The 17959-nt window shown below is 38.9% G+C and overlaps 1 protein-coding gene across 1 annotated transcript in view; it reads left to right on the forward strand.

The window, feature by feature from the left end:
- Positions 1–17959, forward strand: part of plxdc2b (plexin domain containing 2b) — a 226447-nt gene that overhangs the window by 126098 nt on the left and 82390 nt on the right. Inside the window, exons 5-6 of the mRNA XM_007230313.4 lie at positions 13177–13299; positions 15690–15808. Of these exons, the coding sequence (XP_007230375.3) occupies positions 13177–13299; positions 15690–15808 (242 nt within the window). The remainder of the gene's footprint in view (positions 1–13176; positions 13300–15689; positions 15809–17959) is intronic.

Raw genomic sequence — 17959 nt, forward strand, 5'->3', positions numbered from 1 at the left:
TGAAATGATGTGTTCGTTTTATGCACAACTTAAAAAAATTTCCACTTTTGACACGTCAGTCCAAAAAATATTTATCCAATATCCAAATTTCTTCACATCGTGGCATAATGTGTTGCTTTTTGAGATCTTTTAGCTGCTTCATGTTGTTAGAGAGGTTCAAGTTTGTTTAAGTGATTTCAGGTCTGGTTGTGGTTAGTAGTGAATTTGAATTCAGCTTTCCAAAAAGTGTGATTGATCACAGTTTGTCGAAACCATTTTTTCATAGTGATAAACATTTTGACCAGCAACCTCCAAACCTTTACACACCACTATACAAAAGAAACGTGAGGCAGAATAACTAGGTAAAATAGATTCAGTACAGGGCAAGGAGTTGGAGCAAGGGTGAGCTATTCATACAATAGAGTGCAGGTGTGTGCAATCAGTAGGACGGCGAACCGGAACGCCGATGAGTTACGTAAAACCGGCATGTCTGGAGAGTTGAGTGCAGGTGTATCATGGGAAGTGGAGTTTGTTTCAGGAGCATTCGAGTCTGTGTAGAAAATATACACTATTTAAATATATCATAAACACTGGAAATATAATTCATATATTGTTTTTGCACATTTTGAGCTGCCCAAAGTGTTTTTTTTTGCACCCTCACAATACCAAAAGCGCACAGACTTGCCCTAAATCAAACTGTGCCAATGCCAAATTGACCTGTACGCTATAGAACAATAAAATAGGGCCCAAAGGGTCAGTTTTCACAACAGGAATTAAGCCTAGTCATAGACTATGTTTTCCTTTCTGGTACCACTTTAAAATAAGACTACCTTTATAAAGGGTTTATAAATGGTTTACAATTATAATTATTATTAATGGTTACTAATTAGGTTGTAAAATCAATAATGATCAGTTATAACACATACGTAGAAAGGGCAACAATGACCTGTTGTTTGCCTAATAGCGAACCCACAGCCATCTATATTGTTGCCCTTTCTGCGTATGTGTTATAACTGATTATTAATATTTTTTAAGGCATTTACAACCTAATTAGTAACCATTAATAAACTAATTGTAAACAATTTATAACCCTTTATAAAGGTAGTCTTATTTTAAAGTGGTACCTCCTTTCCATGAAAATTCTCCATTTAACATGATGCATAGTTTAGGATTAGGCTGAATCCCTGTCTGGGAAACTGTCTGGCCAAAAGTGCACCGTTGCTTATTGCAGCTAAAAGATTTATGAGTCCACTGGCTTGTTTAGATGTTTCTTTCATTTTTTTTTTCTTTCAAAAAAACTGGCTCAGTGTGTGGTCTCAAATTCTCAATATAATGAAATTCTGAATACGCCTCTGATGTGTATGATATGTTTATCTCTCTCTTTCATAAAGACGTTTCTTTTTACTCCATTACAATTCCTTTACGGCTTCCATCTCTTCCTCGTGTTCTCTCTAATCCCAGACCACATCCCTGCACAGAGCGCAGTGTTTTGTATGCGTTTGCTGTTGTCAGTGGATTTGCATTTTTTTCCTTGTTCTCTAATTCTGTGTGTGTTTGTTTGTGGATTGGAAGGAGAGATGAAAGAGGAGAACAGAGGGAATAGTACAGAAGAAGTGTGAGCAGTGGAGGGAAAAGATGCTCGGAGCAGCGCCGGGTAAATAAAGCCATGTGGTGATGCGCTCGGAGAAGACAGCGCTGAAGCATTAAAGGAGAAGAGACGATGCAATAAAACAACACCCTTCAACTCTTCTACCTCTTTTCTTTCCTCCTCCGGTGCAAAATGGAGGGATCAATGGCGCGATAGCAGTCATTTTGTGTCAGCTGTAATCTAATTCTGGGAGCCATCCTCTTTTCATCTTTTCATCTTGTTTCCTGATTGTGCGATGTTTGTTTGCTTCCAGAATTTGCTGAAATAAAAAAAAAAGGTGACACTTTATTAAAAGGGTACCTACAAAGAGCCTTTATTGCACATTTATAAGCGCTGAATAATGCATCTATAAAGAAATACAAGTATTGATCTCACCAAACACAGGACAGACAAGCACGCATATAATATAGATCATTTGTTAAATGAGGAATAAGGCAAATAAGAATAATTAGAAACAAAATGGCAGCGTAAATAAGCAATATACCAGAGTGTGCAGGCAAATAGGTCATGCACAGGAAATCCAATACAGAGTAATAGGACAAGGCAAAGGGATTTTCAATATACAAAAAAAAGGTCTGAACTGAAAAAAGCTAACAAACAAAGGGCTAAGCTAAAGAGTAGTGAAACAGGCGAAAAAAAAAAAAACAGGCAGAAATAAAATGATAAAACACAAAAGAACCGCAAGTTCAATACAGGGCAGAGAGTAGAAGCAAGAGTGAGCCATTTATAGAATAGAGTCCAGGTGTGTGCAATCAGTAGGAGGATGAACCGGAACGCAGATGAGTCACGTGATCCAGCATATCCGGAGAGTTGAGTGCAGGTGTATCATGGAAAATGGAGTTCGTTTCAGGAGCATTAGAGTCTGTGGCAGACAGACAGACAGTAACAGGACTGACAATTGATTGTACTGACATTTCATACATGTACACCATAATATCATATTTAAATATTTAGTAAATGTTAATATATCAAAAACACTATAAATACAGCTCTGGAAAAATTAACAGATCATTTTAAAATGTTTAGTTTTTGAATTTTACCAAATTGAATATCTCTGAAATATAATCAAGAGGAAGATGGATGATCACAACCATCGAAGTAGGATGAACTGCTTGAATTGTTGCACCAGGAGTGGCATAAAGTTATCCAAAAGCAGTGTGTAAGACTGGTGGAGAAGAACATACCAAGATGCATGAAAACTGTGATTAAAAAACAGGGTCATTCTACCAAATATTGATTGAAACTCTTTATGACTAACTTTATGAAGATTAACTTTTTTCTTTGCATTATTTGCCATTTCTCATTTTCTGCAAATAAATGCTCTAAATGACAATATTTTTATTTGGAATTTGGGAGAAATGTTGAACAATTTTACTCAAACATATAGCTATAAATAGTAAAATAAGAGAAACTGATTCAGAAACTGTGATCTCTTAATTTTTTTCCAGAGCTTTTTGTTTGTAATCACAGGAAAGTCAGTTGTCTGACTGTTGACTGTTGTCAAGGTTGAATTCAGTCAGAGGCTCACGTGTGTTTTCCAATGCCAAGATAGCAATATGCCAAAGATTTACCTGAATACACCTGACGTCCAGACCACCACACCTATCAGCGTAGATATATTGGGACGCACTGTTGCTATTTAAACAACACAGACTCAAATTGTGAAAATAGACTGCTGGTGGGGTTTAATCTACTCTGTTTCTTTTAAATAGTACTTCAATTCCTAATAGTACCACACAAAAAAATAAATAATTTAATTTTAAAATTAATTTAATTTTTCTACTAAACACTTAATTACTTTTTCATTAACAGACATTTTTACCAGCAACCCCCAAACCTTCACACAGCAATATATACAACCTAATATAACTATAGGAGGTTCAATTTCTCATTTTTTCCCAAATCTACTCTGAAATGCATTTCCATCTTGATGTTTGACCCTGGGGCAGTGTTCTGGTGCTTTCTGGGCCGTTTCCCCTATTGCACACTCAAATATAGAGTTGGTGCTTTGTGCACAATTGGGACACGGCTTTATTATTTCACCCCTATAACAGGTGGAGCACTGAAAGGACAATCTGTTCTTCTATCAGCATACACTTCTGCTGCCCAGAATAAACACGCAGGTAGCAAAACACAGTGCAGTTAGCCTGACGTCTGTAGCGCTGCGCAGAGTTCAGCTTCATCTGCTTGTCCATCTTCTCCTGCTTCTGAAAGACAAATGCTGCAGGAGCACGTCAGGGTGAAGATGAGTATCTCCTCATAGTGTCTCTGTTCTTCATCTCCAAGATCTTCTGGTGGCAGAAGAGAAAGTAAAAGCAAAGATGTGCAGGTCCAGACAAAAACACATTCATCACATTCAACCCAGATTAACCTCAGCACAGAAGATCTGCATGAGTTTTGGATGAAATCTAAAATGATGACTAAATCGGTTGTTGTTTTTTTTAGAATTACAAGTTGTTCTTATACCTTCTTCCACCTTATAAGCATCATTTTACACAGTTTTTTAATGGTCAGGATAAATAAAAAATAAAGTTTTCCTTCACGGGGGACAGATAACAAATGCTATTTTTCCAGTGTTTTAAGCTGTTTTTATTAATGTTTTTAATTACATATCTTACTTTTGAACATAGGTCAATGTACAAGACACTATGCTTAATAATAAAATTGTGTACATATTCATACATGTAATTTCCTCTGTATCCTCTGCTGAGATGCACAAAGTGCCGCGCTTTTAAGATACGAACACGCCAAAGTCAGAGCACACCTGGCTCTTAAAGCGGCAGTCCGTATTACTTTGTTTCTAAACTGAAAGCAGAAGCATTTCTGAGTGGAGAAGGGATCAAATATTGTGTTTAATGGTACCAGTGTGTACACACAAATACACAATAAGTCTAACTCGCCCCCTAGTGGCTACAGAGCTTCCCATAATTATGAACATGTAAAATACAGAAAATATTAACATTCACCCTCTACTAATTATAATTATTAAAAAAAAAAGATTATTTCAAGCAATATAAATAGTACGAGTGTAACGGTACAGAAAATTCACGGTTCGGTTCATACCTCCTCCATGGTTTGGCATGTTTTGTATAGTTGGTGGAACAAATTAAGAGGCTGGGCATTCTGTATAGACTTACCTTTATTAACTTCATAATAACAATAGAACTTCATTATAATCATGTTTTGTGTTTTTGGGATGGAATGTTGTAACGGGGCTCGAGCTCTTTTATTAAATGCTTGAAACCAGGGTTCTCTCCTACTGTCATCATGAGAGACTCCATATTTTAAATGTTGTTGGAACAAACAAGCAATGAGTCTGGTTGTTGAGCGTTAAACAACAGCATAACTTTAACTGCTTAAACTACAAATATTTTTTTTCCTAAGCATATTACTAAAAAGAGAAAGAGAGAGAGTGCACACACGTTTTCTCTCTGAACATAACCTGGAATCGGATATATCTGCTCTGAAAGAAGACCGCATCACACCCGCCCAGTTTAAAACGATTCTTCCGCATGCTCGGTGCAATTGCCCATTCTCACCAGAGAGGGCCCTAAATTTCCCAAATCCCAAAACTTACAGACAACAGCTTTAAAAATAATGGCAAGGTCACACTAATATATAAAATATGATTATTTCAAGCAATATAAATAGCTACAGTCTAACTGACCATCTATTAACACTTAATGCTGGTATTTTATTAGCTGCTTAGTGAAGGCGACTGTTTAAAAATGCCTTCAAACTGCATTTCGCCATATTTAGTTTTCTAGCTAACTGTTGGATGTAATTGGTCTGCATAGTGACAGTATTTCATCTAAAATGCTTTTACCCTAAACTAAAGATCACAGTATGTATCGGAATAAAAAATAAAAAAAATTATATACAGTATTCACACTGACAAAATTGACAACCGTGTATAACAACTCTCTTACATCCTCTGAAGACATTTCCCTCTGACTAAGCACTCGCTGTCCCTCTCTCTCTCTCTCTCTCTCTCTGAACATAACCTGGAATCGGATTTATCTGTTCTGAAAGGAGACCGTATCACACCCACCGAGTCCCCAATTCTTCCACATGCCCGGTGCAATTACCCATTTTAACCAGAGAGGGCCCTCAATCCCCCAAATCCCAAAAATCTTACAGACATCAGCTTTAAAAATAATGGCAAGGGACACACTCATAGGTTTATGCTTTTCGCACGTTTCAAGCCACTCAAAACCTATTTTTTGCGCCCTTACGATACCAAAATCACACCCCCTAAATCCAGCAGCACGATGCATAATTGCTGAGAAAGACCCCTTATCCAAATAATAATTACCTGCTCTGTGGTGGTCCTCACTGGCTCTTATTTATCCATAACTGATTAATGTTAGCTTGACATTCCTTAAAGTAGGAATGTGCTCATAATCATCATTTGTCAGCGGCCTCGACTCTCTGGCTCAACACAATTTTCTGGACAGCAGAAGAGAGCAGAATTTAAATAAACTCATTATATTATGAAATATGGAGAGAAGAAGTGAGTAAGAGTGTGTGTGATTCAGCTGAAGCTTTACAGAAATCCTGAGTCAGCAGGTTTTTTTATAATAGCTCTTTCTCTTTTTGGGTCTGACCCCAGCAGCTATCCTCACACTTACTGCTAAACTCTCAGCTAGCATGACTCACACACACACACACACACACACACACCCCACTCACATTCAGCACAATTCCAACTCCCATCAGATGCATAATATCCTCTCTATTCCATATTTATTTTCTGATGGGTCAGAATTCAATTTCGCTGAATGCTGTTTGGGAATGGCCGGCGTGCTGCGGAGTTTATGGCCCAGTAATAGGACGATATTTCTTGGTGGACTAAAGCACTAGATCACCTTCATCTAGCACATTGCAGTCTGTTTGTATGAGGGGGAATTTTCTCGTGGATTGGAGTGTGTGTGTGTGTGTGTGTGTGTGTGTGTGTTGCTTGGCAGAACGTCAGGTTTATAAGATAGATATGTAAGTGTTTGTAAGGCTGAGGGTTTTTTTTGCCAGGATTTAAGGCCAACATGTTTCATGTCATAACTTCATTACTCTGTGGCATTTTATTCTCGTAACACTGTGTGCTAGAATGTGAGCTATACAGTGTTTGTGAGCTTTAAAGTTTCTGAAACCTTTAGAATGTTCTATATTTCTGCATAAATATGACCTAAAACATCATCAGATTGTCAAACAAGTATTTAAAGTAGAAGAAGAGAAACCATTCTCCTAATTTCCTAAAAGTTTAGGACTGATGACAATGATGTTTTAGGCAGACATCCCAAGTTGCAAAAGTTGATTTCTGGGAGGTTACCCCCCCCCCCCCACCCCCCCAAAAAAAACACTTGCACAAACACCAAAGGATAACGAAACTTTACTTTTATATTAATTAATTTTACTTTTTTATTAAATTAAATTTAGCGAATTCAGAGGTGAAATTAGTTTTTTTCTTTTTTCTTTTTAGAAGGCCCTGCCTATGCTTTCCTTTTTTTTTTTTTTTTTTTGGAAAAAAGCCTTTATTTGACAAAAATTGACAGTTACAATATCACAAAAAATTGCACAACATCAAAAACATTTCATATCATATTACAATAATTATTAATATTGCCTCCGCCATGATCTGCTTTCTCTCACTCACTGAAAAAATCCCGTCTGGGAGGGGGGAAAAAAACACTGCCCGCCCACACTAAAAACTGATTGGCTGTCTCACAGACTCTTTGCAGAGAACAGGCCAATCAGAACCCTCTCTGTTTTCTCTCTCCTTCCCACGCGCGTTTGTGTGCAGTGCACTCTTGGGGCACTCGTTCTGAATTCCGGGAGATTATATGTGACTCGCGGACATCGGGCATTTAAATGGCCTAAATAGGAGAGTTTTTGTGGGATTAAAAGCGTGTTTTTGGCTATAACTGGAAATATCTGCGCAAAACTGTGCTGGACTGAGGTGCACAGCTTTCGGCAGGGTGTCAGCTGCTGCGTTTACAAGCATGTGGTGGAGTCCATGTGGTAACCTTGCGTTTACTGACCCTCCCCCTCGCGCTTCTCAGGCAGCAGCAGCCTGTCACTCACACAGACACAGAGACAGCGCTGAACACTCTCTATGTACTTGTTGTTTTAAGAAGCAAAACATTGCAACATGACATGTTTGATTTAATTGCCTGAGGTGCCATTGCACGTCCTGCAATGTGAATATTGCGCGTGCACACAGCTCAATAACGATGCGTAAATAGATGGTGTAATAGACAGTGCTCTTTCCCCTTATTACCCCCACTTAAGTGCTGGCCAGCACAGGCATCTCCTGGCTGGTGCATCAGAGCAGGGGATCCAACGCTTTCTTAGAAGCATGCTGCTGCATCAGCAGAAGTTTGGAAAGAGGCGGTCATGGCTGAGTTCACGTGTATCGGAGGAGGCATGCACTTGTCCTTACTCTTTTTCTGTCGGGAGCATTGCAAGTGAAATAGGTAGTTCGAATGAGTGGGTTTCACATGAACAGGCTGAGACTGACCTTCTGCTGTCATGTGTGACACAAATTTGATTTTTTTTTTTCCAGGTATGTGTGAACATGTCAAATTTGATTTTTCCAAATCAGATTTGTCTAACATTCAAATATGGTGCCATGTCAGCTTTGTGAAGTCTGATGTACTTATAAGTCTGTCAATTGGCGGCCATTTTTCCAATGCTGTCAGGCAATTACAGTATTTCCAGTCACAAAAGGCCAAGCTATGACTTCTATGAATGAGAAGAGACCAAAATATTCTCTAAACTAAAGGTTCAATTACAGATAAAATCTGATAAAAGCCTCATGAATAGTTTATAACACTTATGTTAATAATCATCTCATTGTGGAGAGTGATTTTTAGTGTTTTAAATAAAAACTAAACAGCACTATATGTTTATGAAGCAACAGAAGGACACATCACTAATATACTATTATATCAGTCCAGTAAGATACTAGCTGAGATTACTCTGCAGTTTCTACTGTTCCTCTGGTGTGCTTGTTGTTCACAGGCTGTCTATCATTGCTCTAAATCTCTCTGATTACATCATGTGCTGTTCCTCAGTGTTCTCGCTGATAACGATGACACACTCAGAATAGTAGAAAAGTGTTTTTCAGCAGCTGTGAGTTGTGAGTTTCTGCTGATGCCACTGTCCAGGTTGTCTGCTCACACTTCACCCACATCTGCTAAATCATCAATCCATCAAACTCCTTCTCTGTACATGTTTACTGAACAGATGGCTGAAGGAGGAACTTATTTTGCAGCTGGTGTCACATTTTTGCTGTAAAATAATACTGAATAAGTTGTTGTTTTATATGTAAATAGTGGGTATGTGAGTTTGGTTTGGGTGGAAAATGCACAGACATCATGCAGTAAGCCTATTGAGCACATTGTAAATTTGCCTCAGAATAAAACACTATATTTTTCCTTTTGTGGCTCATTCAGGCTCATTGAAACAAAAATTGAGTTAATGATACTCTGATCAGCTCATTGAGTTTTAGTTTAGTTTCATAGGGTTAGATAAGCACCTAAACACTTCCCCTGGGTTGTCCTTTCTTGCATAGTGCATTTGAGTTCCATTTCTGATAGTCTGAACATCTGAGGGTGTTTTCACACCAGCACTATTTAGTCCAGTTAAAACAGACTCTGGTTTGTTTGTACCCTTAATGTGGTTTTAATTGAGCAGGTGTAAAAACAGTAATAGCACTCAGGTGCAGATCAAAACAACCAGACCGAGACCTGCTAGAGGAGGTGGTCTCAATCGAACTCTGGAGTGTTTTGCTTAAAGTGAGAATGTGATCCAGTCTCGATCCGACCCAGCTATCAAATATACTGAAGTGGAAGCAAACATTAAGACTTTATAAACAATGACTATAAAACAAAGGACTAAAACAAAGACTACTAAAAAAACAAACTAATAAAGAAAACAAACCAGAAACTTACATCAACATGGCAGAACTGAGACTCTAAACAGCAACAAACAGCAATCAACCTATAAACAAGGTAACACAACAGTGTCAAACAAAAAGCACAACAGAGGACAAAGGAACACATGGGGTATTTATACACAGGCACAGACAAGAAACACCTGGGGAAGTAAGGAGGAGGTGGGGTTATAGACGAGACAGGTGGCAACACTAATGACAGGGCAGGACTGGGGCGGAGACAAGCCAACAAACAGAGCCATGTGCTCAAAGAGCTCATAGCTAGGAACAATGACAGGAGAACATGAGACAAAAAAAACTTCGTAGGATGAGCAATGATTTGTGTGATGTTTAATTACATTTTTTAAACATTTCTGCTACATACAAAGAAAAATTCATAATGAATATATTTACCAATACAATTTGTTTTACCCTAATTAGTGATACACAGATTGCATTTTTCATATCATGACATGTTGTCTAATTCACTTCTGATTGACTTCTCTCAAAATTTCCTTTGTTTTTAGGTGAAAAATCCTGTATTTTTTAATATCGCAATACAGCATTGTAAAAAATGAAGAGACCACTAAAGTTTCTGAATCAGTTTCTCAGATTTTGCTATTTATAGGTATATGTTTGAGTAAAATGAACATTGTTGTTTTATTTTTTAATCTGCAGACAACATTTCTTCCAAATTCCAAATAAAAATATTGTCATTTAGAGCTTTTATTTGCAGAAAATGGCTAAAATGTAAAAGATGCAGAGCTTTCAGGCCTTAAATAAAGCAAGAAAACAAGTTTATATTCATAATGTTTTTAGAGTTCAGAAATCAATATTTGGTGGAATATCCCTGGTTTAATGCATCTTGGCATGTTCTCCTCCACCAGTCTTACACACTGCTTTTGGATACCTTTATGCCTTTACTCCTGGTTAAAATTTCAAGCAGTTCAGCTTGGTTTGATGGCTTGTGATTATCCATCTTCCTCTTGATTATATTCCAGAGGTTTTCAATTTGCTAAAATTCTTTTTATGTGGTCTCTTATTTTTTTCCAGAGCTGTTTATTTCACAGAACAACAACATAAAGTTCTCCAAATCATACAGCCCTAAAACTAACATAGTTTGAAATTGCCTGAATTCTGGAAGCCATGGAAATAACAGAAAGTTGAGTTTATTTGAGTTGCTTGTGAAGTTGCTTTTGTGCTTTGTTTTAAATCACTGGCCATTAAGCTGTTTTATCAAATTTCTGTCCAATTGCATGCTGGGGGAATTTCCAAAAAATTCCTAAAGCTTTTTTTTTTTTGCAATATTTTGGTTAAACCCTTTGAATACGTCAGTCTACACCACAATTACAATAATCATTACAAGAAATGCGTCACACCACCAATGCTAATGGGTCTGACTACAGTCTGACTACAGTGTGTGTGTGTGTGTGTGTGCGTGCGTTCGTGAGTGTGTTGCTAAATGACTCAGCTAAATGTGCTGGAAGTGATGTGGGAGTTTATACGCTTAATTAGTTAATTAATCACTTGCAGCCAGGTCTTGGCTGTGTGCCAGGATGGAAAAGCGTGCGAGGTGGAGCAGGTGGGATTGTTTTTTTTTTTGTTTTTGTTTTTTTCAGCAGAACTTATTGCAGGAGCTGTAGCTGTGGGAAAAATCCCACTAATCCTCAATTAGTGAGCTCGTCATAATTATAAAGGTATTAATTATTATATAATACCTTAACTTCAGAGGAAGAATGTCTGATGGCTGATTTAGTGGGAGTTGTCTGTCACGTCTCTAGGCTCTCCTTTCACACTCCTGAACTCCATTTCCCATAAACCCACTGGCGATGACGTCACTGTCAGCCGCTCACCTTCACCCGATCGCGTTACGCCCCCCCCCGTTCAGAGTCACCTGTGTTCTAAGTTGTTCCGGTTCATAGTAATTCTATGTTTTGTATATATAGGGTTCTGTTAGCATATGTTCTTCGCGGGGTATTGTCGACTCATGTTGCTATCTGTCTGGTGTTACATTGTCTTTATCGTTACTGAGAGATGCAGGAAGCACATAAAGGCTTCTGCTGCTGCTGTAGTGCTGAAATAGTAGAAGAAGAAAATATTTGAAACGCATTTCAACGCAGGTCTTGGGTTTGAAGTGTGATGTAATGTTGCATGAGCATCAATTATATTCTTGTCATCGCTTAAAGGTGACATGAAACATTTCAGTTTGTACAAGTTTTCTAAGGGATTAAATATAATGGAATTTATTGGGGGGGGGATTTTTATATAAAATGTTTACACACTAAATTATAATATATTTATGTTTGTTACGTTTGAGCTAGGGCGCTGCCATGTTGCCCGTGCAGCTCTGGTGACGTCACGAGGTTGGTTGGTTTAAGATCCAAGGCATATAGCTAGAGGAAAAGAGCTTGTTGTTTGTGGAGATTATGGATGAAGACGAAGCTGAACTAGGCTAACATGGAGCATTTACTCAGAGATCTTTCCTGCAGAAACCTGAGCAGAACTTTTCAGATGCTTTTCTGAGAGAGAGACGTTTGGGGGTGTCTATTCTCTCTCTACGTGGAGCCGTGCAGAAACCCATTAAGACTGAATGAAACGTACATGGTTTAAGTGGATATTGGAACATCCAGCCGCTGTTTGGTTGATAAACCGTTCAGTTTGGAAGTTAGAAGGCTTGCTGGGGATCTAGCTTCATCTAGTTAGCGTTAGCTAGTTAGCTATCGTTGGCTAGCTATGGTAAGATAGCTAGATAAGTAGCTAACGCTACTTGTCAGCTTATCTAGACTTTCGGTAAGTTACCTCTCGCTGCTCTGCTGGGTGAGCGCGTTGTTTGGCTCGTTCCGTGCGGCTCACAGCTGCTGCTTTCATAGTAACATTACCCCCAGTCGGGTGGTCTGTACATTCCAGCTGTTCAGAGGAAACAGTGTAAACAGTGTGTCTTTGCTATCATATCGATGGGAAAAGTTGTAATTCTCTTAAATAATCATGGCTGTGTTTTGGCCGTAACATGAACTTAACCAATCAGCACGTCACCTGTCATTACCTTTACGTTGCATTCTTTGGAGCTGACTTTGGCGGATTGCTTTTTCAGGGGCGGAGCTACATGAACGTGTCCAATGCTTCTCAGCAGAGAAAACTGATCTGCTCATTTACACTTGTTTCCTCTCGTTCATTTTGTTTATTGTTGATGTAAAATGTTGTATTGCTGCCAGCTGGTACTATGCACTATTGGTTTGTGCACTGCTGTGTGTTGCATGTGTATTGTGGTGGCAATTCACTGCCGAGATAGCAATGACGGTTCATGTCTTTCTAGGTTCATTTCAGTCAGTGGTGCAACTGTGCTTTCCGTTGCCAAGATAACAATAGACTAATAATTTACCTGAACACACCTCACGTCCAAACATGGATGTATTCACAAGCACCATTGCTGTTTCCACGACACACAGGATGTAAGATGTAAGGGTGTAAGAAGGTCCCTAACACTTGCTACAGTGGAAGCATTTCTCTACAGCTTTTCTGCAGCAGAATTAGTAGTGTTGTGTCTGAAATGTTGGAATTATATGTATATAAAATTGCTATTAGTGAGATCTGTAATTAAATCTCTGTGCTTGCATTACAGGTTTTATCTACACTGGAGATGTTGTACACAGAATGCTGACGGCCACGCAGTACATCGCCCCACTCATGGCCAACTTCGACCCCAGTCTGTCCCGAAATTCCACCGTCATTTACTTCGACAACGGTAAGATGTTTTACACAGATTATAAAGATAGAAAAACAGGAACATAGGAGTGACTAAAGTTAAAGAAGAGAGATAAAGTTACAGACAGAGAGACATAGAGATACAGAATGAGATACATACAGAGAGAATTAGAGACACTTAAAGAGAGTTACAGACACAGAGACACAGTTACAGACACAGACAGACAGTTATACAAAAAGAGATAGAAAAAGAGGTACCGGTTGAGAAAGTTACAGACAGAGAGACTGAGTTACTGACAGAGAGAGAGACAGAGAGGGGCACAGTTACAGACACAGAGAGACAGAGTGTGACTCAGTTACAGACTGAGCTAGCAGGATAGAGGTAAAGACACAGGGAAAAAAGAGAGAGACTAAGTCATAGACACAGAGAGACGGAGAGGTACAGAGAGACAGACAGAGATAGAGTGACAGAGTTACAGACAGAGTGAGACAAAGTTAAATACATACAGAGACACAGATACTGACAGAAGCGGGCAGGGACAGGGGCAGAGTTACAGATACAGAGAGGAAAAAAGAGAGAGGGACAGAGTTACAAACACTGAGACAGAGAGGGACTCATTTACAGACAGAGTTAGAGGGACAGAGTTAAAGACACTGTGAGACAGAGACAAAATAGTTACAGAAACAACAGGGCAAAGTTACAGACAGCGAGAGAGAGACAGAGTTACAGACGGAGAGAGACAGAGTTACAGACGGAGAGAGACAGAGTTGCAGACGGAGAGAGAGACAGAGTTACTGACGGAGAGAGAGACAGTTTTACAGACGGAGAGAGACAGAGTTACAGACGGAGAGAGAAACAGAGTTGCAGACGGAGAGAGAGGCAGAGTTACAGACAGAGAGAAAAACAGAGTTACGGACGGAGAGAGAGACAGAGTTACAGACGGAGAGAGAGACAGAGTTACAGACGGAGAGAGAGACAGAGTTACAGAGAGAGAGACAAAGTTACAGACGGAGAGAAAGGCAGAGTTACAGACGGAGAGAGAAACAGAGTTGCAGACGGAGAGAGAGACAGAATTACAGATGGAGAGAGAGGCAGAGTTACAGACAGAGAGAAAAACAGAGTTACGGACGGAGAGAGAGACAGAGTTACAGACGGAGAGAGAGACAGAGTTACAGACAGAGAGAGACAGAGTTACGGACGGAGAGAGAGGCAGAGTTACAGACAGAGAGAAAAACAGAGTTACGGACGGAGAGAGAGACAGAGTTACAGACGGAGAGAGAGACAGAGTTACAGATGGAGAGAGAGACAGAGTTACAGATGGAGAGAGAAACAAAGTTACAGACGGAGAGAGAGACAGAGTTACAGACAGAGAGAAAAACAGAGTTACAGATGGAGAGAGACAGAATTACAGAAGGAGAGAGAGACAGAGTTACAGACAGAGAGAGAGACAGAGTTATAGACGGAGAGAGAGACAGAGTTACAGACGGAGAGAGAGACAGAGTTACAGACGGAGAGAGAGACAGAGTTACAGACGGAGAGAGAGACAGAGTTACAGACGGCGAGAGACACAGTTACAGACAGAGAGAGAGAGACAGAGTTACAGACGGAGAGAGACAGAGTTACAGATGGAGAGAGAGACAGAGTTACAGACGGCGAGAGACAGAGTTACAGACAGAGAGAGAGACAGAGTTACAGACGGAGAGAGACAGAGTTACAGATGGAGAGAGAGAGAATTACAGAAGGAGAGAGAGACAGAGTTACAGACGGAGAGAGAGACAGAGTTATAGACGGAGAGAGAGACAGAGTTACAGACGGAGAGAGAGACAGAGTTATAGACTGAGAGAGAGACAGAGTTACAGACGGAGAGAGAGACAGAGTTACAGATGGCGAGAGAGACAGAGTTACAGACAGAGAGAGAGAGATAGAGTTACAGACGGCGAGAGACAGAGTTACAGACAGAGAGAGAGACAGTTACAGAAACAACAACACAGAGTTACAGACAGAGAGACAGTTACAGACAGAGTGAAAGACAGAGTTACAGACACAGTGAGACAGAGAGTTACAGTAAGAATAATGGCAGTATAAATAAATCAGGTTAAGTTATTGATTGTAGTGTGGGTAGATTGGATTATTATACTGTAGGAATCTCTGTGTAATCAGCAGTGATATTGACGCGCTGCAGGGTGTGATGTAATTGGACATGGCTGATATGAGATCAGCACAGTGTACACCTGTCACAGTGCAGTAATCAGTAGTATAATAGCTGTAGACTGAAGGAGCTGTGCTGCTGGAGCGCACGGGCAGAGTGCAGCTCTGTGCTGCAGATTAAACTACACTGAAGAGTGTTTAATTAGATATATGATACTGTATATGTATATTTTATCTAATTATGTATTAAAATCTATGTTTTTATATGTGTGTGTGTAAAGGAACTGCACTGGTGGTTCAGTGGGATCATGTTCATCTCCAGGACTCGTATAATCTGGGCAGTTTCACCTTCCAGGCTACGCTACACAGTGACGGCAGAATCATCTTCGCCTACAAGGAGGTGAGAAAGTTCTGCTTTTCTTTCTCTCTTTTTGTGTTTTCTGAGTTCTGTTTTGTGTTTAATGATGTTTTCTCTGACTTTATGTCGTCTATGAGGATCAGAAGTTTATTTACATTAAGTTTAACATGAGTAAAAAATGATTGATGGAGAGAGAGAGATAAATGTATATATTAATAAATCAGACAGACAGAGAGGTTAATAGATTAGTTGATGAATTAAAATGTAAATGTGCAGATGTATAGATTCATGGAGGGACAGACAGACAGACAAACATACAGATGGATGAATGGATGGATGGGCAGATGGAAGGGTAGATGGATGTACAGATAGATACAATTTTCAGATTTTTAAACAATTGTTTTTAAAAATATGACGAATATAACCTCAGTAAATATGAAAAACACTTTTTATTAAAAAAAAAAACTATCCAACCAATCTACCCCTTTGTGAAAAAGTCCTGGATAACTTGCTGTAATAGATGTGACCTCAAGCTCAGGCGTACTTGGGTTCTGCAGCAGGACAAAGATCCAAAGCACCCAAACAAGTCCACCTCTGAATGGCCTAAAGAAAAATAAATGAAGTTTTTTGGGTGGCCTAGTCAAAGTCAGATTGAGATGCTGTGGCTGATTATGATCTTTAACAGGGCATTTATGCTGGAAAATCCTCCAATGTGTCTAAATTAAAACGGTTGTGTAAAGAAGAGTAGAACAAAATACCTCCACATGATGTGAAAAACTCATTGCCAGTTATCAGTAAAGCTTAATTTAAAGCAGTTGTTGCCGCCAAGGGAGGAACAAACAAGTAATTAGGTTTAGGGGGTGAACACTTTGAATTGGATTTTTTTTTCATCATTAAAAAATACTTTTTTTATTTACTCAGGTTATCTTTGTCTGATATTAAAGTAAGAAAAATAATCTGTACAAATGTGTATGAACAAAAACATCTATACAGATTTAAAAATAGAAGATGAGGATATGCTTAAGTTAGGTTAGTGTGTAAAGTGCAAGATGTGCAGTATTTTAGTGTGAGGTAGTAAATACTTAATAAATAATATTAATATTCATAAGTGTAGAATGTCCAGTGTGTTCTGCTGTGTGTACAGAATTCAGACAGTGCTCTTCCTCTTTCTCTGGGTTGGCCTTTAGAGGAATAAAGAGCTTTGTAACAGCAAGCGCACATACAGAGAATTCACTGTAGTACTTCAGCTCTACTTTACTGCAGAAAAAATATATACTGCAGAGTTCTCACCTCCAGTTTATCTGACAGAGTTCAAAGATACAAACAGCAGCAACAATATGTGCGTAAAATCATATTAAATCTGAAAGAAGAGTTTTTTGTGGCACTATTTTGCCTTAGAACAGCCTGCATACATACAGTACAAATACATTCTCAAAACTATCTTAATACATTAATCAAACCTCATTATATTGACCCTATCATCATTCTATGTTATGCCATTTATTTTAAATAGACAGAAAACTAGGCAGCTGTCTATGTAAAAATATTATAGTAATGAGGCTTTGATATAACAGCAATTATATGTTTCATCTTATATGAAAAGAGTTGTGTTTCTCTTTTAAACTTCCTATGAATTAATTTTTTAGGCAATTTTCTGTTTATATTATTCTCTTTCTCAGTTTCTCTCTGTTTCTTTTCAGTCTGAGTAATTACAGTGCAGACTGCTCTCAGTCGTAGTGTTTTTGGGGTAATAAAAGTGTTGCATGACTCTGTAGTGAGTGAAAATCTCATTTCCTTCTTGATTAACAAAGCTGCTGGAAATATGAGAGCATCGCCCCGTCCCTGAACCATATGGTGGATTAGTTTCTACTTAAATGTGCTTTTAGAAAGCTCTATTAGAGTCTGCGAAAACATAGATCAGATATTTAGTTCAGAAATATGGACAAAATATGGAATACAAAGACTGAACTTCTGGTTGTACCAGCAAAACCATCTTTTCAACACATCTTTGCTATAACCATCGACTCTCTTTCTCTCTCACGGACAAAGGTTGCTAGGAACCTGGGTGTTATGGTTGATGACCAGCTCTCCTTCACGCACCATGTGGCCTCGGTTGCTCGATCCTGCCGCTTCGCGCTTTATAACATCAGAAAAATTAGACCGTTTCTGACGCAACAGGCCACCCAACTCCTG

The sequence above is a fragment of the Astyanax mexicanus genome, chromosome 8 (genome assembly GCF_023375975.1).
Source record: "Astyanax mexicanus isolate ESR-SI-001 chromosome 8, AstMex3_surface, whole genome shotgun sequence".
NCBI classification, from domain to species: domain Eukaryota; kingdom Metazoa; phylum Chordata; class Actinopteri; order Characiformes; family Acestrorhamphidae; genus Astyanax; species Astyanax mexicanus.